The sequence below is a fragment of the Anopheles coluzzii genome, chromosome 2, assembly GCF_943734685.1.
Source record: "Anopheles coluzzii chromosome 2, AcolN3, whole genome shotgun sequence".
Classification (NCBI taxonomy): domain Eukaryota; kingdom Metazoa; phylum Arthropoda; class Insecta; order Diptera; family Culicidae; genus Anopheles; species Anopheles coluzzii.
The window spans coordinates 87034496-87054985 of NC_064670.1; the positions used below are offsets into that span (position 1 = coordinate 87034496).

The 20490-nt window shown below is 44.8% G+C and overlaps 5 protein-coding genes across 7 annotated transcripts; 2 read left to right on the plus strand and 3 right to left on the minus strand.

The window, feature by feature from the left end:
- Positions 1-7612: 7612 nt before the first annotated feature.
- LOC120947872 (RNA-binding protein spenito) lies at positions 7613-13429 on the minus strand. 3 transcript variants are annotated; one of them, XM_040363677.2, is made up of 4 exons: positions 13291-13429; positions 12424-12769; positions 9592-12345; positions 7613-9518 (listed from the first exon to the last, which is right to left on the minus strand). In XM_040363677.2, the coding sequence occupies exon 3, from the start codon at positions 12186-12188 to the stop codon at positions 9816-9818; it is 2373 nt and encodes a 790-aa protein (XP_040219611.1). In that variant the 5' UTR covers positions 12189-12345; positions 12424-12769; positions 13291-13429; the 3' UTR covers positions 7613-9518; positions 9592-9815. The 3 variants fall into 3 exon arrangements, with proteins under 3 accessions (XP_040219611.1, XP_040219610.1, XP_040219609.1); XM_040363676.2 differs by having other exon boundaries at positions 12424-12791; XM_040363675.2 differs by lacking the exon at positions 12424-12769.
- A 266-nt stretch (positions 13430-13695) lies between these two features.
- LOC120949943 (elongation factor Tu) lies at positions 13696-15360 on the plus strand. Its single transcript, XM_040367590.2, has 2 exons — positions 13696-14172; positions 14244-15360. The coding sequence occupies exons 1-2, from the start codon at positions 13839-13841 to the stop codon at positions 15299-15301; spliced, it is 1392 nt and encodes a 463-aa protein (XP_040223524.2). The 5' UTR covers positions 13696-13838; the 3' UTR covers positions 15302-15360.
- LOC120949944 (S-methyl-5'-thioadenosine phosphorylase) lies at positions 15357-16897 on the minus strand. Its single transcript, XM_040367592.2, has 2 exons — positions 16691-16897; positions 15357-16584 (listed from the first exon to the last, which is right to left on the minus strand). The coding sequence occupies exons 1-2, from the start codon at positions 16706-16708 to the stop codon at positions 15766-15768; spliced, it is 837 nt and encodes a 278-aa protein (XP_040223526.1). The 5' UTR covers positions 16709-16897; the 3' UTR covers positions 15357-15765.
- A 245-nt stretch (positions 16898-17142) lies between these two features.
- LOC120950059 (probable ATP-dependent RNA helicase Dbp45A) lies at positions 17143-19205 on the plus strand. The gene is made up of 3 exons (XM_040367798.2): positions 17143-17355; positions 17413-18480; positions 18545-19205. Exons 1-3 carry the CDS (start codon positions 17280-17282, stop codon positions 18994-18996), a joined length of 1596 nt encoding a protein of 531 aa, XP_040223732.2. The 5' UTR covers positions 17143-17279; the 3' UTR covers positions 18997-19205.
- On the minus strand, positions 19039-20119 carry LOC120950060 (40S ribosomal protein S24). Its single transcript, XM_040367799.2, has 2 exons — positions 20006-20119; positions 19039-19647 (listed from the first exon to the last, which is right to left on the minus strand). The coding sequence occupies exon 2, from the start codon at positions 19633-19635 to the stop codon at positions 19243-19245; it is 393 nt and encodes a 130-aa protein (XP_040223733.1). The 5' UTR covers positions 19636-19647; positions 20006-20119; the 3' UTR covers positions 19039-19242.
- Positions 20120-20490: the final 371 nt, after the last annotated feature.

A 20490-nucleotide genomic window follows, 5' to 3' on the forward strand; every position in this document is an offset into this window, starting at 1 on the left:
TAGCACTTTACTAAATGCCTTTGAAATATCTATTTTCCATGCTTCAGTGAAGAAGAGATACCAGCAAGCACAATATTCTTTGCCGAAAAATAGCGTAGCTCGTTTTGATATACATCAACAGATCTGGAATAGAAGATAGATACGAAGAGAAAGATGGAGCATTAACCTTCTTTAGCAGCGTTCGACGCCAAGAAGATCGTAATGAAACGGACAGGTCAGAATAGAAAGTTTTGTTCCGTGGTGTTGTTGCCTCTTCGCGTTCTTCATCAACCTGCCGAAAGCACAAAAATCAACACACTTAACGGGGTGAAGGACGATCATCTGAGATCATCGCCGTTGGACAGAATAGCGTCCGGATGGTGATGAGAAGATGTCACTAGAAGCTAGCAATGTAAGTCGTAAGTATACAGGTGCAGTAAGTATGCTTAAAGCCACTTTTATTCATCATTATGATGTAAAATATTACGACGAATGTGACCAACAATCATTCGAAGAATATAACAATAAATGGAAAAATGTGTATGCCTGTCCAAAAAATAACTAATAAGCTTGCTTTCCTTTTTTGTTTGTTTGCAACGGTTGGATATTCTCCCCTTCTTCTGTCTATCGTTTTTGTTCTTGGCAGTTCCTGAGTGAAATCTTCTTTGAAAACCGGTTCCGATCGCTCAGAAGCTAAGACATCATAAACCTATCGTCATATCGTACGACTTTCTTCTAGAAAGCTTCTCTTGCTTTGGTTTGGAAGCATGACGAAAAGAATGTCATTGTTGCTCGACGACACTCAGTCCATGACTGAACTTACGGTGTCTCTGAAGTTTTGTAGCAGGTGTGATGCAAAAAATGTTTTAAAAGCCTATGCGCTTACATAAACATGAAATCATATTTTTTTTGCTTTAAATTTTTATTTTATGGTTAAAAACCAAGCCAATCAAGATAGGTGTGTAGGATACAATAATTGACTGAATGCGGTTGATATAACAGTTTTTGTGATTTTTTTAATCAAAATTCAACCAACGCAACCAACAAGAGAAATTGTTCAGAATCCTGGATAAGACATAAATCTAGAGATCTTCCTTTTTCCTTATTTTGGCTCAACGACCGTTGTCGGTCAAAGGCCTGCCTGGCCTGTACACCACTCTACTTGGGGGCTTGGCTTTCAGTGACTTATCATTGATCCCCCCCATAGCAGGATAGACAGTCCTACGGATGGCGGCACGGTCCATTTGGGACTTGAACCCACGACGGGCATGTTGTCGTACGAGTTGACGACTGTACTACAAGACCGGCTCTAGATCTAGAGATCTAAATCTAGAAACGACTAAGTTCATATATCTCTTACGCATTTTATTAACCAACTCATTTTCTTTCTTCCTTATTTTAAATGTTTGGAATGCAATACTAATTACTTGCTATTAATAATGTTAACAGTTAAGCTTACCTCAAGTTTATTGACGTTTTTTCACACCTCTAGTTTCATTGCCACGTCCAAACATTTAGCCAAGATTTATAAGCTTTTCTCGTGAAACCATGTTTCGATATGCTACGTTTCTTAGAAGTGAAAATTAACATTCTAACATGTTCATAATACGTTACTATGTAATTTTATCAAAGGGGCTGCCCATAGATATGGACTATGGTGGATATACGCACCGGATTTGTACTGGACATGTGTTTAGAATGCGTTCTAGCAAGGGTTTTACTAGTTACGAGAAAGTTATTTAATTTTATAATACCTCGTTTACGCACATGTTCTTACTGTAAGTTAACTATTCTAATGATAATATTTTGTACAAATTACCAAGAACAATTACCAGTCGCTAAAAATTGTTTAACGAATCACATATCACTTGTGAAAAACATACATATATGTCATGGGGGCGGTCCCGTGGTACAGTCGTCAACTCTAACGACTCAATAACATTCCCGTCATGAGTTCAAGCCTGAAATAGACCGTCCCCCCGCAGCAAGGATTGACTTATCCGGCTGCTTCGTAATTAATTAAGTCTCCAAAGCCTGTATAGGCCGGCATGTCCGCGTAGGGCGTTACGCCAAATAGAAGAAGAGAAGACACGTATGTCATACCCTCGTATTTATGTATAGATAAATATTCTTACCTTCCAGAAAAAAGTTTGTGTCATCATCTGATTCTACCGTGGATACAAAGCTTTATTTATTTCTCTTTTACAACTACAATAGGGTAAATGTACCAATAGTGGTGCAATTTGTAGTGGTGCCGATGTGTTTTAATGGATTTAAAGTGTCAGCAAGGACAATTTCTGAATATTTTAACACAAACCAATTGGAATATGTTTTATCTACGCAATCACAAACATTTTTATCATGAAATACATAAAATTTACGAAAAACTACATATTTTAGTGACTGCTTCGTTGTACCTATAATGGAGGTATGGTTCCTATGGTCGTCGTATTGTGTTCCTATAGTGGTGGTAAACAAAGATGCATCAAAAACGGTGTATAATATCAATCAAACTTAGTTTCGAAGCTGTTTTGGTATGAATAGCAAGGATTACTGCCATAATATTGGTTTCTTGCGTAATTTGATCGTAACAAAATGTATAAATTTGATTAATGAAACTATTCACTAAAGTACTGCATCACACCTGTTGTCAACCTACACCCGGAAGAGTGTGCTTGATTTGAAGTCAATTTTTCTTTCAACCATATAAGCGAATTTTGGCCTGTTTTTGGTAAATTACCTACACAAAACTTATTTCTTTTGCTTATTTTAGTGAAAACAGTACGACATGTCAAAAATTTCCTCAAAAAAATCTAAAACGACCTGTTTTTATTGATTTTATAACTATAACCACTATAGGAACATGCCTGTTTTGTGTACCTATAATGGCACTATGGTAAAAAACACTTAAAAATGCATAAATATGGTCAAAAGGCAAATAATTTTAGTAAAACAATAACATTTCATAACAATTATGTTGTAAAACTTGTGATTGCGTGGTTATGTAGTCATTTAGAACGTTAACAGAAAAATGAGTTTCGTTATGAAATCCTAAGGATTTTGGAAAAATGTTGACACATTTCACAAAATAATGGATTTTTCGGTCTCTGAACAACGGATTGGCCCCATTTAACTTTTAAACCCTTTGTAAAAGGCTAAAGAACATTTCACACTAACGTAAATAACGTAATTACTTGTAATTTGCCGTATGAACCGCATTTTAGTGCAATACCACCACTATTGGTACTACCACCACTATAGGTACATTTACCCTAGTATTTTTAATGATTCTTTAAAATAGTGTATGTAGTTTCAGACTCATCGCAAAAAAAAAATAAATAAAGTTTAACTGCTTCCAGGAGAACTTGAAGCTACCAATAATTTATAGGGAAGATTGGAATCCATCCATTGGACGATGATATTATTTGCTTTAAGAAGAGATATATTACGGCAAACATTAGTGAAGATAACACCTTTTTTGTATTTTGTTTTAAGTGTCATGAATATGTGGTAATAAAATTAATAGAATGAGCATTAAGGGACCAACCATAAATTACGTACCAATATCAGTGGGCCAACGATATTTTAGACCGAACAAATAGATAAGAGAGTTCTAGACTGTGTATCAAAACATGAACATAATTTAAAAAAAAAACTTATTTAATTTCTGTTGGAAAACACTTTGGTTAATCAAGATAGTTTTGAAAGTTTATTTTAAAAGTCTAAGCTATCACGATAGTTGTGCAATTACTTTGTCTCTAAAAGTAACAGTGTGAATGGGTTGCAGTTGTTCTTGTTTGGATGAGTTATTTACACCTCCTTCGGCTTATTTCTTTCTTATTTTTAGTTATTGGATTTACATATGTCGAGGGAGCTGGCGTTTTAAAGGCAAAATAATTGAACCGGAATTTTGAATTTTGATAACAGTTTAAGCGTTCTAAAAAGGGTTAGAAAAGACGTGATTTTTTGGGCTATGGGGCAAAGCCTTGCATTTTAGCATTACAAGAAATCTCCCCAAAACAATGTTTATGAAAATTATGCTTTAATTTTTTAAGCAGAGCAAATCAAATATTCAATTCTTCAATTGACAATAAAATATGCACATTTATGATTATGCATTTTGCACACATGATTTCAAACGTTTATGAGACATTGCACTCAAAAACTATTCATATGATAAGATTGCAAAAAATATGATTTATTTTAATTTTTTTCTTACATATTGGTAAAAAAATAACTTAACAAAAAGGGATTTTTATGTTTGAGGTTTTATCCCGGCAAACGCCCATCGTACAATGCCAGGATCGAGTAACTCATGAGGACATTTGTACCTCAACAATTAAACCCAAACATATTATTTATAAAAAAAAACTCAATTGTAAAGAAGAGTTATGAGGGATAAGTTTAACTTTACAACGTTTAACGTAATTTATTCGACTCCAATCCGACTCCAGAAGGTAGGTCCTCCCAGCATTATCCGCAGTCGTTCGGAATCATCTGAATGCCGTCTGGAATCGTCCAGAGTGGCCCGGAGTCGCCCGGAGTTTGCCTTCGACACGAAGACCTGTATACGAAGTGCACGCGCAAAGTGAAAGACAAAAACCCCAACGAAATGAAATGCCTGATCACAAGCACATTGCACCGGACGGCCCCAGTTAACTCCGACCGACTCCGATCGACTCTAGACGAATCTGGAACCGGAATTGGACTAACAATAATCGGAGCTGGATCGGAGTCGTGGGTGCGCTCTAGAGAAAACATCACTAGTTACAACAATTTCCACTAGACTTGTACACTGTCGATACCAACGGTAGTTTTACTATAGATATTTTGACTCATTCATATAGGATCATACAACAAAATTCCGAAATGCCCATACACTCTGGAACGCACGCAAGAAATAATTGCTTTTGGATTTGTCCCAAACCTCCAGCTGGTGGTCTCGGATCTACCTCGATCCAGAAATACTAATCCCCCATCGCATTTTAGCCTTATCTTTTTTCTACTAGCAATATTGAGAAGTTTGCAGTAACAGGTAAAAACAATGACCGAGACTTGAGATTACGCTTTAAGAAATATATCTATACATCGCTATTTTATATGATATTGGTTTTAAAGGTAAATTTTATCCAAATATGATCAAATTAACACTGCTACATATTGCAAAAATCTTTGAAAAAAACTGGTTCCTAGGTTCATACTCGGCATTTTTCATTCTTGACACAACACACATTACCACATTGATTTTATTATAAAAATTCACTTAGAACATGTTCAAACGCATTTCATTCTATTGAAATATCGAACCACACACACACACACACGTTTGTAGGATTTTGAATGTTGTATGTGGTTGAATAGTTGCTAATACAGAATCGTAAACGCATCCTGAAGCATCCGATTAACAACTACACCAAACTTCGAAAAACAACACTCTTTTGGCTAACATTTTATACACAACAGTACAACAAATTTGATTTCTTCTTCTTGGCACCACAAACCACGAACACTATGCGACCGAGAGGCACATTGATCAAGAAAGTAAAAAAAAAAACACTCACTTCTAGAGCTCACGCGTCCACAAACATTATGCTGACGCTGCTCTGCCGATGAGTTCATAGTAACAAATTAAGTATTGCGAACTTACGTCGTAGAGCAAAAGGTAACGTTTGTAAAACCAATTTTAAATTGAAATTTTCATAACAAACGCTACATTCTACTTGTGACGTGCATTTTATAAAAAGGACAGGCGTACGGCGACAGGCAGGATGGATGGTGGAAGACCATGTGGAAAAACAATGAAGGGTAACAATGTGGTCACAACGGAAACACACTTGTGATCAATTAAACTAACAATTGTTGTAGCAACATTGCACATTGCATAGCTAAAAGCATATGTCAAGTTAATTTTCATAAATTGGCTTTGTACTAAACGCCATTTCTTTTCAGTAAAATGTACTTTTACACACACATACACACACACACATGCCCACACTCTCGTTGAATATAACGCAAAAACAACACAAAACTAACACAGTAGAGTAACATCCCCATGTAGAATAGGGCACAGGCACCAGGGCAGAAAATATTAAGATGGGTTACCTTCGTTGATCAACAAAATGTCGACGTTTCTTTCAATTTTACACCAGAACACGTAAACTCACATCTCACCTCTGTTCTTCAGAAAATAGTAAACAAACAACGCCGCGCCACTAGTTAACTACACACAGAACAGGACGCTCCAAGGAAACGAGAACTACGGAAAACTTTTGTTTCAAAACATTCAAAAACACACCGCACACACACACACACACAATCTCTCACACAGTATTACACCAAAACGAAATGCATACATTAATTATGGTAACGCTTCGAAAGTTACCATATATATCACGACAGTTACATCTTTGAATAATGTATCAAATCTCACTAGAAGATGCATAATGATTTCAACAAAAACTGTCAACAGATATTGTACATCATTATGAACATCCCGCACAAAACGTGTTAAAATAGCAATAATGCACTATTGCTAGAAAAAATGCGCTCGCAGCAGGTATGCTATCGTGACAATGTAACAAATATTACTAGGTAATGAAAATGTGAGATTGTCGTGAAAAAAATGTTTAACCCACTTCACAAATCGCTCGACTAACATTAGGCACGAACATTTCCACCTTTAACATCACCACCATGGATCAAACCGTAGAAATCACATTCACATAGCACAATAGGCACAGGGAGGGGGGTTGTTGGTTTCATAAATTTTCGGATGCAGTTTCACACCATGTCTCGGATTTAAATCGAACTGACGAATAACTCACAAGGACACACAATGGAGTGACAACTAAACTTCATACCATTTCCGTCACTAGCTCAATAATAGGTAACCACTTGCAATTGCCACAACTCCCTAACAGACGACACATAATACACGCTTCTGAGGCATTATTGTGAAACAATAATATTGAGAAGAAAAATTAATGAGAAAAGCTTTTCGACGACGAACACACTGACGACGACCCAAAAACAGCAAAATCTTTAAGAAAATGTAATCATAAAATATAACTAAACTGTCTTAACTGATCATCACTTTTACTATCCTAACTGATCTTTTTATTTATATTGAGAACTATTGAGAACTTCGACACTTTAAAGCATATTCAAGGGATCGTGACCAACACGATTTAGATGATGTGAGTTATCAAATCCTACCGATTATAGAAACAATTATCATACAGTATGATAGACAATGTTTCAATACAGTATTATAGACAATGTTAAAGATATGTTTACACCTAATTTTATATAATTTTACAAAAAAAAACATTACTTCTCATATCCACAGACGTGTATTATAAACGCTAAGTTAAGTTAAGATTTTGCTTCAGTTTAAACAGAGTAAGATCCTTCACAAACTTCATTCTACAACTTAAAAACTAGTTCACAAATAATCGTTATGCAGCGTGTTTCACTCAATTCAAGTTTAAGGGGGAACTAAAACTTCACTTACTTCATTCACAAACGACACTGTTGTAACTGTTTCACCTAACTTCATCCAAAGCATCCGCGAAACGACATATTCCTGACGATGCGTCATGTTCTATGCACCATACACACCACCCAGCACACCTTTGTTTGAATGTATGTTTATTTATGTTTATTTATAACAGTAGCTCCCACCGTGCTTCACATGCCAATACACAACACCGGAAGTCAATCGAAATTTTATCTGCTCTCTTGTATACACATTAACTTCCATGCAAACTATTACCATCATTTTGTTCACTGCACTTCATCGTTGCCTTTTCCTTATTCCGGCATTGCTTAGTGCGCTATCATTAATGTATTGTATGTATCGATTTCCTACTTTGTTATATACTGTACTGCGTATGCAACTGTCATCTGTGTCATCTTGCTCACATATAGATTAAACAGCGCTGAGAGATATATTTTATATTCGACACCTTTTCGATGTGAATTGATGTGATCGATTATCTATATATGATGCAATTATTTCAGAATGTGTTTTTTTTTTTTTTCATAAGTAAGCTTATCTGGGCAAAATGAACTGGATTCATTCGTTTGTTTCATATTGTTTTAAGCTTTTTAAATTCAAAGCAATGAACGCAGCTGGTCGAGTCGAAACATGAAAATCAGGAGTGACCAGAAGAAGGCATGAATATAGATATTAAATAATTAATAATTTACAAATAATTACTGACACTGTGAGTACTGTGATCCTGGTAGCAAATCATAATTGAAAGGCCGTAAGGCAAAATGTCTTAACAAGCGAAACAAAAGTAAGCCAATGCTGCTTCACTGAATAAATAACTGAACTACAATCATTAGCTTCAGTTATTATAAAGAAAAAAAGCTATTTTCAGAAGGTGTTTTAGAGACAAACATTGTCAAACTGCGTGAAAATGAGAATGGTTTAAAAAACAAATTCGACTGTGTCTTAAATAAAGTGTGTCTAAAATAATTGCAAACTTACTTTGCAATCAGTTGTATTTCTCCACACATATTATATCCGTTTGCATCTTGAAATGTTGTCAATCAGCCGTTAGCCGTTATCAATTTTGTTTAAACTAGTCGATTAAAATCTAGATTATGGTGTAAACACATGCAACTAAACGTTCCACACTTAGCCATCGTATCTGGAAAACTTATTCGTCCTGACCGTAAGAATGAGTGTTTATCTTTCCTAATTTATGCAGCGCGCGTCTGGTTTGATAAGATCTAAGATATTCGTACCTCAACCTTGTTGTGAATGCTTTGTAGAGTAAGAGAACGAACCAACTATTGCATCTTAGCAATCTGATCTAATATACGCCGCGAGGAAAATATAATGGATTCATGTTTTCTGCTTTCTGCACTGTGCGCCACTTCTTAAAGTAAACACTCATCATACACACATGCACAATAATTTCACGCACTTACGAATGTCTTTCAATAGTACACACGATCGCACGCATAAATAGATGGGAAGATCACGCGCGCACTTTTCCTGAACTGGGGTCGCACACATACATCGTTTGCTGAACAGCGTCAAACATCGACCATGTTACTCTACACCACTGAGACGTCACCGGTTGATACAACAGAGCAGAACGGCCATAGAGTCATCGTAACATGGTAGTGGTAGTGTTCAAAACGGGCACTTGTTGACAAATGCGTGCAATTGAAAATGTTAGACGTTTCGATGCAGTGCTCTGGCTTAGTGATGCAGGTTATAGACGCGCTTTGTATTCCATTTTCCCCGTTGACAGGATGGTGAGATAGGATGAGATGAAGATGTGTGTACTTACGATGATGGAACAAATTGTTTCGTTATTTTTTGTATGCCATTTCTAGACAGGGTTACTATGCACATTGAAAGAGCAAGGAGCGCAAATGGTGCATTTACGTATGTGCTCCTTGTTTTGAACTAAAAGTAAGTTAATTGGTTAAGATACGCTTTACGTGTCGCGTAGCCAAACGGATGATGTACCCAATCGCTCTGAAGCTTACTGATGATACCTCTCTTGCGAAAGCATCTACAAAGAAAGTTTAGAAAGAACACATAAGTAAGGTACGTTGACACAGGTCATTGAAAGTCCATCTACCTACCCACAAACGCACCAGACGATCGCAATGAATAAAAGTATTCCAATCTACTTCCACAATCAAAGTAGAGTAGTCTCGTCACCGATGAATTCAGAGGTCTGCCCGTCGTTTGCATTTTAGTCGGTAGATGATGATGGTTTATCTGACTTGCTAGTTTTACTTGCTGGCTTCTTACTTTTCTTCTTCCGTACCTCTAGCTCCCGATCATCGGCCTCTTCCTCCCGCTCCTAGGCAGTCCCGCCCCGTACAACCACGATCACTAGGTGATCCTCCTTAAGTCCCTCCTCCGTCAGCGTGTGGCAGGTGCGTTTAAGCAGCTCGGTGGAGAATTCACACGGCGGGAACGTATACAGCACGCCGGTCGCTTCCGTTTCCTTGTTCAGCAGCGAAATTACCCCGGCGGCTTCCTTCTGCTTCAGGTAGGTCACCAGATTGCGCAGCGGGCGAGTCTGTACGCTTGCATCGTCCGATGACGACACGGCCGGGTTCGAGCCCGGCAGCCCGAGGAAGATGGCATGCGACGACGAGGTGGAAATTCTTTTCTGCACATCCTCCAGCTTCGGCTGATCGAGGCGCAAACGTTGCGTGATGCGCAAATGGTGCTTGCCATCCTCGTCCTTCATTAGCCCGTCGACGATATCGGCATCGCCATCGGTGAGATGGAATTTGGCCGGGAAAAGGGAACTCTTCAGGATCAGTGCGCCCTGCCAGACGGTGCTCGATTTGCGCGCCACCTCGGAAAGTGTGCGGGCCGACGTCAGCACACCATTGCGGCGTGTCGACGAGTCGGAATCCGAATCCGCCGGGCTGCGTCTGCGTGGTGAGCGCGACCGGGACCGATCGATACCGCCCGGCTCGCGTGAGCCGGACCGACGGCGTTGATCATATTCGCCCGGCTCACCACCGCCGCCGCCCGGTGGACGTCGCCACTCCTCCTCGCCGCCCGGTCCGTGATGCGGCGGTCCGCCAGCTCCGGCCGGACGGTGCCCATCGTGGTGGAAACCACCGCGGAAGCTGCCACCACCGCGTCCCCGATATCCACTTCCACTTCCACCGCTGCCCCGACCGCGGAACGAACGGGCACCGTAGCCGCCGCCCCCATACCCAGGCGCTCCATCATCATACGGCGGCGCACCATCCGGATACTCGTACTCCGGCACGCGCCGATACTCTCCGCCACCCTCCTCGAACGGGCGCTTCGCGAACGGTGGGACCGTTCCATTGTCAGCGAAATCGATGCGAATGCGGCGATCGGGACCGCCCAAAGCGAAGCCACGCATCTCCTTTACCGCAGCGGTCGCCGCATCGATCGAATCGTACAAAATGAATGCCTGCGTGTCGCCCTTCGCGTACTCGATCTTCTTGATCGCTCCGAAACGGTCGAACTCGCGCTCGAGCTGCGTAACCGACGTCCAGGCGCCCAGCCCACCCACCCAGATGCGCGTGGTCGGCGTAGCCTTGCCGTACCCGATCTTGCACTGGAATTTTCCAATATACTGGCCGGAAAGTTCGACCTTCGCTCGGTGCGCCATGTCCAGCGTTTGGTAGCGCACGAACGCGAACGCATTGCCGGTGCCCGGAGCCGGCCGCTTAATGTCGATGTCCTCGACCAGACCGTACTTGCCGAAGATACGACGAAGCTCGTCGTCCGAGATGTTGATCTCCAAATTGCCCGCGAACAGCGTGCGTGTTGCCAGCGGATCATCCTCCGGCTGGATGTGGTGCAGGTAGTTCGGGAACTTGTCCTTCTTGTTCTCCTGCTTCTCGAACGGTGCCCGTGGTCTCGGCATGTACGGCCGGGGCATGTAGTGATGGTGTGGCGGTCCGGGATGCATGTGGGGCGGACCGTGATGGTGCATGGGCGGCCCGCGGGGCAAGTAGTCGTGGTGCATGGGCGGTCTGAAATCGGGATGATGCATCCGGCCACCCGGTGGCGGCCCGTACCCGTCGTACGGGTGATGCTCCGGCGGCCGGCGACGGTCGGGCGGCGGCACTCCCGGCGAACGCGCGTAGTAATGGCGGTCGTACTCGGGAGGCGAGGCCGAACGCGGCCGCCGGTACGATTCCGACTTGGACGACTCATACACCGGCTCCACCAGCGCCACCTTGTCGTGCAGAATGATGCGCGACTTGGCGTGCTTTGCCTCGCGGGCATCCTCCGGCGTACGGAAGCACACGTACGCCAGCCGCTCGTCCAGGTCGTGCGAAATGCGAATGCTGAAATCGCCAAACTTCTTGTACTCGCGGTACAGCGTCTCCTTGATGAATTCTTCCGACGCTTTCGGGTGCAGGGCGCTCACGCACAGCACCTTGTAGGAGTATCTCTCGCTGCCGCCGCCGCTGCTACCGATGTCGGCACGGCTGCGCGACGAGCTGTACTCGTCACGGTGCGGGGAAGCGTAGCGAGCCCTCGGGCTTGGCGAACGGGCCACACGTCGTCGCATTCTGTCGGGGGTTACTCTTTCGTCCGAACTGTCGTCGTAGCGTCCAATACTGCTGCGTCGCTTTGATCTGGGTGGAGATTCGCGCGATGCGCTACGTTTCATGTTATGAATCTTCACAGTAATACGATCTCGCTCACTGGACCGAATGCTACTCATGAGCCGTCGTGTCGCGAATTACTTTTGCCAGTTTGGATGATTGTTTGGATGTCGCGGCAGGGATGATAACACAAGCTGAACAGTTAAAATTACGACGATACGACGAAGGGAGGCAGTGCTAGGCGCAGCTTGGATGCTCAGACGGAGAATTAATCGCCTAAAAAACAAATAAAGGAACAACCAGTCAGTTAAGTGAGGCTAAGGTGGTGAACGAAATTTAAGTTTGATGTCATACGTTGCACGATCATTGAACCTTCGGTACGGAGCAACTTCGCTTTTTTTACAACAAAGCATAAAGCCCACTAGAGTCCAACAACACAATCACTCGAATGTTCTTCCGAAATCTTCCACCGCCATTGCGGCATTTTCTCCCCTATTATTCGAAGCTACACACACACACACACATTCACACGTAACACTCTTGAAATTTGCCCGCAAGACGTCACCAACACAAACACACCTCGCGGGCGCACGAGCAACTGCTTCACAAATTCATCGTCATTACAAAATGGCGTCTTTTTTCACTAGCACACCACACTCTCTACACCTTTCTCTCAAAAGCCAAATCTACACAAAATCAGCTAAAAAAGAGCGTCAGTCCCACTGCATGAAAACGGATAAACAATGCTTAATTGTTACCAAACGTATCACACACATAATATTTAACATAAAACTACTAATTCACCAAAAACTTTGTCCGACGCACACGCGCACACATACATTGGAATATTAGCGCAGGCAAACACCAAATTATACTTCGTCCACCTTAATTGCTTTCCTTTTTGCATTAAAATTAAACTATTTCAATGGCACAAAACCATAGCCACAAGTAGAAGTTAAAACTTTTTCCAAAAAAAAATCACAATTTGCCACCCCAAAACCGATTGGAACTTCCTTCATCCAATATGGAAAGGAATGAACCAATACCAAAAAAAACCGGAGGCTTTCCGACTCCGTCAGTCAGCCATCTTTATCCACACGAAATCACACCAGCGTTTCACATTCACACCACAACAAAATAGCCGGCTAAAACGTCGAATTTGCAAATTATTGCATTAAAAGATACGAATAGTCTGCATCTGCTTAAACTACTTGTACTCACTCCGCGTTGGTTTGGTCGCCAGTGGGATTTATTTGAGATGCTTTTTCAATAGAACAAAATTCAGTCCACAAAGAGCACACGCCACCTTGCATCCACTCACTTCGACGGGCCAGATCGGAATGACGGAACCAGTTGGACATTCACGCAGCCGTACGTATTCGTGTTGTCACAATGACAGTTGCTTACCCGGAGCCGGCGCTACAGTTGTACAGTACCATACAACAATTTCCTTGTCCCAGCTCATTTTTTTTAGATTTTCCATTAAAAAGCTGTGCTCAAAGTGGCATTAATATGACAAAAAATTATGACAGCGTGTATAAAGAACGATAAATAGCTTTTTCTTCATTTTCATGCATGGTTTAGTTATGTCAAACGCGCTAATTAGAAGTTATGTGCTCCAAGTGTGCTCCAACCTTGCGGGCCATATAGTTCCTGGGCCTTTGCTTACCAAAACATTAAAAAATGACCGACTAATTTGAGCGAAAAAAAGCGCTTATTTTGTTTCTAGTCCTAGGAAAGGGAGCATAAACTTCCCAACCTATAGCAGTATGTCGTTTATAGTGGGAAGGTTTCTGTGCCACCGTAAAGTATCTCGGTTATTTAAACAAATCATTCAATCTCCCCTGAGCCCATCAAGCATTGCATCACAGACCTTTGGTTCGGGCGGACAGCGCGGTCTTTTGAACCGAAGGCTCCTGAGCACAACGGCTGTCGGCAAAGCACAGCAGAAGGAGGAACACTGCAATGTGGGTACTATCGGCCATGTGGACCACGGCAAAACGACGCTCACCGCTGCCATCACCAAGGTGCTTTCGAAGGATGGCAACACAAGCTTCATTTCCTACGACCAGATTGATCGAGCGCCGGAGGAAAAGGCAAGAGGTTGGTAATAGCAAACCACGGGTAGCGTAGAAGTATAGACGCACTTGATTTGCCGTTTGAATTCGTTTCAGGCATAACGATCAATGCGGCCCACATCGGGTACAAGACGAGCAAGCGACACTATGCCCACACGGACTGTCCGGGCCATGCGGATTACGTGAAGAACATGATATCCGGAGCGTCGCAGATGGACGGCGCAATACTGGTCGTGGCAGCGACCGACGGACAAATGCCGCAAACGCGCGAACATTTACTACTGGCCCGGCAGGTTGGCGTTAGCAAAATCGTCGTGTTCATTAACAAAGCCGACCAGGTAGATGACGAAGTGCTGGAACTGGTCGAGATCGAGCTGCGGGAACTGTTGAGCGATTTTGGCTTCGACGGCGTGGAGAGCCCCATCATCGTCGGCTCGGCACTGCTCGCACTGCAGGGCGATCAGTCGGAGCTGGGCGAACCGTCGATACGCAAGCTGCTGGACGCGATCGATTCGTACATTCCCACGCCAACGAGAGACCTGACGTCGCCGTTTTTGCTGCCGATCGATAACGCATTTACCGTCCCGGGCCGGGGTACGGTTGTCGTCGGCACGCTTGCACGTGGCACGATGAGGAAAAACGATGAAGCGGAGCTGCTGGGTTTCGACGAGGAAATGCGCACCACGATCGGTGGCATGCAGGTGTTCAAGAAGGACGTTAGTGAAGCGAAGGCGGGTGATAACATTGGGGCGCTGTTGCGGGGCGTTAAGCTCCAGTCCGTGCAGCGGGGCATGCTGCTGTGCGCTGCGGGCAGCGAGCGCGTCTCCAATCACTTCGAAGCGTCCATGTATCTGCTGGCCAAAAACGAGGGCGGTCGATCGAAACCGCTTACGTCGAAGTACATCCAGCAGCTGTTCAGCAAAACGTGGAACGTGCCTTGCCGGGTGGATCTGGTCGGGCTGGACATGCTGATGCCCGGCGATCATGGTGCGATCAAGCTAACGCTACTCAGGAAAATGGTAATGTCCAGTGGGCAGTCTTTCACTGTGCGGGAGAATGGTAAAACCGTGGCGACGGGTCTAGTAACAAAGGTGCTGAATCCCGTCAATCTGCCGCAGAAGAAGCTGATCAAGCTGGAGCTAGAAAACTGTTAGATACGAGCCGGTGCCGAAGCAGGTAGGGTAGGAGCAAAAATAAAAGTCTGTTCAATGAATGGTGCCTTCACAAATCATTTATTATTCGAAATCTGCACAGTGGATAAGAATGCCTCCGATTGTTTGTCTGCGGCATAATGCTCAGCTGGTGTGATTTGTGCTAAAAGGGATATTATATTGCTTTTGAAAATAAACACAGCGTTCAGAGTGCGGGGGCCCACCCGCGGCTCTGTCGATCGATTACTTAATGACAGAGAAAGATTACAATTGACTAGGCATATGATTCGCTCATCCCGTTTACATCCATCTTTGCCCGATGTTGAGGCGATCGTATCCCCGCGTTTGGCCTTCTGTTGTGTCTCCGTAGACGTGCACGCGCACGTGGTTAATTGAGAAGATCGAGATAATAGTGCTATCGTCTGTCTGTGTGCGCTTATTTGGTTTTCGCTACTGAATGCGAGTATTTAGTTGGAGTGAGGCAGCATGATGCTGGTGTTGACCGTTTTCCCCAGCTCTTCGATCGTGTCCGACCAGTCGAGGGCGGCTACCTTCGGAATCGCATTGATGATCAGATCCGTCACCTTGGTAACGTTCTTCTTGAACGTTGCCAGCACGTCCGCCACATTCACGTCCTCGCCCGCCTCTCTCCAGCAGTCGTAATCGGTGGCCATGGCGATGGCGGCGTAGCACAGACCGGCCTCCTTCGCCAGCACCACCTCGGGCACCAGTGTCATGTTTACCAGATCGGCGCCCCACTGGCGGAAGAGGTTGCTTTCCGCTTTGCTCGAAAACCGTGGCCCCTCGATCGTAACCACCGTGCCCTTCTCGTGCACGCCCAGCCCAATGCCACGTGCCGTTTCGATGAGCACATCCCGCGTGCGGTTGCAGAAGGCCGGCTCCATCGGGATGTGACAGACGCCCGACAGCAGCTCGTTGCCGTCGTAGAACGTCTGCACGCGTTTCGTGGTGCGGTCGATAAAGTTGTCCGGAATCACGATATCGCCGGGATGGATCTCCTCCTTCAGCGAACCGGTCGCCGTGGACACGATGACGTGCGTGCAGCCGAGCGTCTTTAGCGCCCATATGTTTGCCCGATAGTTGACGTTCGAGGGCATTATCGAATGGTTTCGGCCATGGCGGGCCAGCAGCACGCAATCGACGCCGGCAATCTTTCCCTCGATCAGCACATCGGACGGAATGCCAAAGTGTGTGTTTACCACGCGCTCGGTGCGATTCTCGATTATCTGACTATCGTCCAGCCCGGAACCGCCGATGATGCCAATCTGTTCACACACAAACAAAAAAAAAAAACAGGATTCACACTTACACATGGGAGCACGCACACCAGTTGCAGGAAAGGGTTCGATTTGTGGCTCCTTTGTCACCTACCTTCACCTTCGAGACCATTTTGTACTGGAATGTGGAAGCAAATGGGTTCGGAATCCAACGGCACTGCTCACAGGCTTTTCTTTCAATTCTCTTCTCGTTCGTTCTTTTATCACTGATGCTGTGCGTACCGTGCGTTCTAATCTTATCAGTTCCTGGTACTACACGTATAGATTCGTCGAGCAATTGAGCAGAATGTTCTGAAAACTGAAGTAGCAACTACACGACTACAAGGTGCAGCTTCATGACATTTAAAAAATGAGCCTCAAAATGTTTCACTTTGGCTCATTTCCATTTATCATAAGAGCATAAGAATGCAGCAGTAATTTTTTATATTTTTTAAATTACTGCGATATATGCTCGCTGAATGTACAGAATTTATTTAAAATATCCTTCGACAACATGCGGCTCCGTGTAGCCATGTCTGCATGTTATTCTGCGTTGACATTCCATGGAAACTGTCAAGCGCTGCAGTTCCGCAATGTTTTGCTTCAACAGGCATGTGATTTTCAAACGCACTCTACAGTAAACAATAAAAGTGTGAAAAGAACAGCTCCACGACACTGCAGGGTCTAAAAAATAACCCGAAACCATGAGCCTGTGGACGGATAAGAAGTTTTCCGATCTGGGGTTAACCTACTGGATAACACGGCAAACCGAAAAGTTGGGTAAGTGAGTCGGCAAATTCTGGAAATGCCTTGTAACGACACTAAACCATCCCACAGGACTGCGCCGGCCGACGCCGATTCAGGTAGAGTGCATACCCCGCATTCTGCAGGGTCAGGATTGTATCGGTGCCGCCAAAACGGGATCCGGCAAAACGTTTGCCTTCGCGCTGCCGATTTTGCAGAAGCTTAGCGAGGAACCGACGGCAAACTTTGCCCTCGTGCTGACACCGACGCACGAGCTAGCGCATCAGATAGCGGAACAGTTCATCGTTGCCGGCCAGCCGATGAATGCGCGCGTGTGCGTCGTGACGGGCGGGACGGACTATCTGATTGAAAGCCAGCAGCTAGAGAAACGGCCACACATTATCGTAGCAATGCCGGGCCGGTTGGCCGACCATCTGACCGGATGCAACACGTACTCGTTCGCGGCCCTCCAGTTCCTGGTGGTGGATGAAGCGGATCGAATGCTGTGCGGCAGCTTCGATGAGGACCTGATGGTGATAAACCGTTTCTTGCCGGCCAAGCGTCAAAATCTGTTCTTTTCGGCCACCCTGAAGGATTTCCTGAAGACGTCGATCGTGTTTCCGATTGCGGACGATGTGTTCGAATGGTCCGAACAGTCACCGGTCGCTACGGTGGAAACGCTTGACCAGCGGTACCTGCTCTGTGCCGATTACGATCGCGACACCGTTATGGTCGAGGCGTTGCGCAAATACAAAGAGGACCAGGAAGACGCGAGCATCATGATCTTTACCAACTCGAAGAAAGATTGCCAAATCCTGTCCATGTCGTTGAACTCGTTCGGCTTCAGCAATGTGTGTTTGCATGGGTTTTTGCGCCAAAGGGAGCGCGTGGCGGCGCTGAACAAATTCAAATCCAAGCACGTGCGGATCATGATCGCAACGGATGTGGCTAGCCGCGGGCTCGATATACACGATGTGAGGCTGGTAGTCAACCATCGACTGCCGAAGAAACCGATCGAATACATCCACCGTGTGGGACGTACTGCGCGCGCCGGTCGCGCTGGAATGGCGATATCGATCTTACGCTTTCCGCGCGATCTGGAAGCACTGGGAGAAATTGAAGCCCTCATCAACACCAAGCTGACGGAGTACTCGGTGGATGGTAAGCGATGAGAGAACGAACCAACAGCTGTATAATGAATAACTCCTGTAAATTTCCTTTCCAGACCGTCTCGTGCAGCGCATATTCATGCAGGTGAAGGTGGCCCGTGCCGAGGCCGAAATAAACCTAGACAACAAGGACTTTGACGAACGGAAGCACAAGTATCGCCGCTTGCGCTGGATACAAGAAGGTCTCGATCCGGACGAAATGGAGGCAAAGTGGAAGGAAGACATGAAAGCTCGCGAACAGGAACGACGGGAGCGATTGCGGCAGGAAAACGAAGAGCGCCGCAAAAGGGATAAGCAAACGATCGCCAGCCCGGCCGTGGTGAATGATGCTCGGTTCCAGGCGGCTGCAGGCGACAAAAAGTTTAAGAAACGGAAATTCATTCCCACGGAAAAGCTGAATGAGTTGATTGAACAACGCAAAACTGAAGCAAAGGGTGGCAAAAAAGCCCACGCCCGTGGGAAGGGCGACAAGAAGATTGTAAAGAAGAAGGCGAAAATGGCACAATAAATACTACACACTTCACTAAACACAAAAAAAAACTACACCAGGTTGTTGTATACGGTTTCTCCTTACATGGTATTGTTGCTTATATTCTCATTCCTTTTGAGCGGAATGTTTTCCATTTTTCCGCACAAGAGAAAACATATAAACTTAAAACACGGACCGCCTGAGGACACGCGGCCACCACTTCTACTGCGACAACAACCGTGGCAGCAGCAGCAGCAGCGACGGCACCATCACCGTTCCGCCGTTTTACTTCTTGACGGCCTGTCCGACCTTGGCCTTCTTCGTGCCGCGCACCTTCTTCATACGGTTCTTGCGCTCCTTGCGCTGCTTGCGCGTCATCTTCTTCTTCTCGTACAGTCCGTGGCGGCCGAGACGGTGCTTGGGCTCGAACTTCTTGGCGTGGTCCAGGGTGTCGTAGATGAGGGCGAAACCGGTCGACTTGCCGCCACCGAAGTTCGTGCGGAAACCGAACACGAACACGACGTCCGGCGTGGTTTTGTACATGACGGCGAGCTTCTCGCGGATCTCCTTCTTCGAGACCGAGGCGAGGCCAGGGTGGAGGACGTCGCAGACCATCTGCTTGCGGCACAGCAGCCGGTTGCTCATGTAGCGACGGGTACGAATCGTTGCAGTACTCATCTTGGGATCGTTCTACAAGCAAACAATGGAAGTAGAAGAGAGGAAAATCATTAGCGAATTACTCGTCACAGTATGAAACCAATGTCCAGCGTCACAATGCAGGGAAACGTTTACACCGTGGCGAACAGCGTTGACGGAACATCCGCTAGATGGTTTGGTGCTGACGGCGGTGCTGCGGTACCGCTACCGCCCGTATACATATTGAAGCATAACCTCACTACGCTGTTCCGTCATCGGCTGTCCGTCCCGTTCGGTGCCGTTTGGCCCGAATTTTGGCCAACACTCAATCGGATTTCGGTGCAGCTAGCTGGCCGCCTTGCTTTGCACCCATTTGCGATAGTTTTATAGATAATTGGAACATGATAAACACCTTTATTTGCAGACTAAATCCGAAGTCGCAACACGTCTCGCGAACGCACTTTAGCGAAAAGAAAGAAACATGGTAATTTGACAGCACGATTTCAGTTGGCAGCCATGTGACTGGAATGTCAACATTGCGCCCGTCTGTAGCGATCTTGTTGGACCTTCGTTCTCCGGACAACAGATGTCGCTGCGAACGGTGCGGGAATTGTGCAAGAATAGTGCTGGTGTAATGTTTCAAAAGGATGTGCTGTTGATTTTGAATTAAATTTGTTAATTTTTATAAAATACGGAACAAAACCAATGTTAAATTTACATGTAGCTGTATTGTTTTTATTCGTGCGCGGTGTTTCATAACAAAGCACCGAAAGCGCTATTATAAACACACAAAATTTGAAAATCACACGCTGTCAGTTGCGCCGCTGACGTTCGGAAAGGAACAACAAATAAAGCAACAACACCGCACCGTACGAAAAAAATGCAAAGAATGGGAAG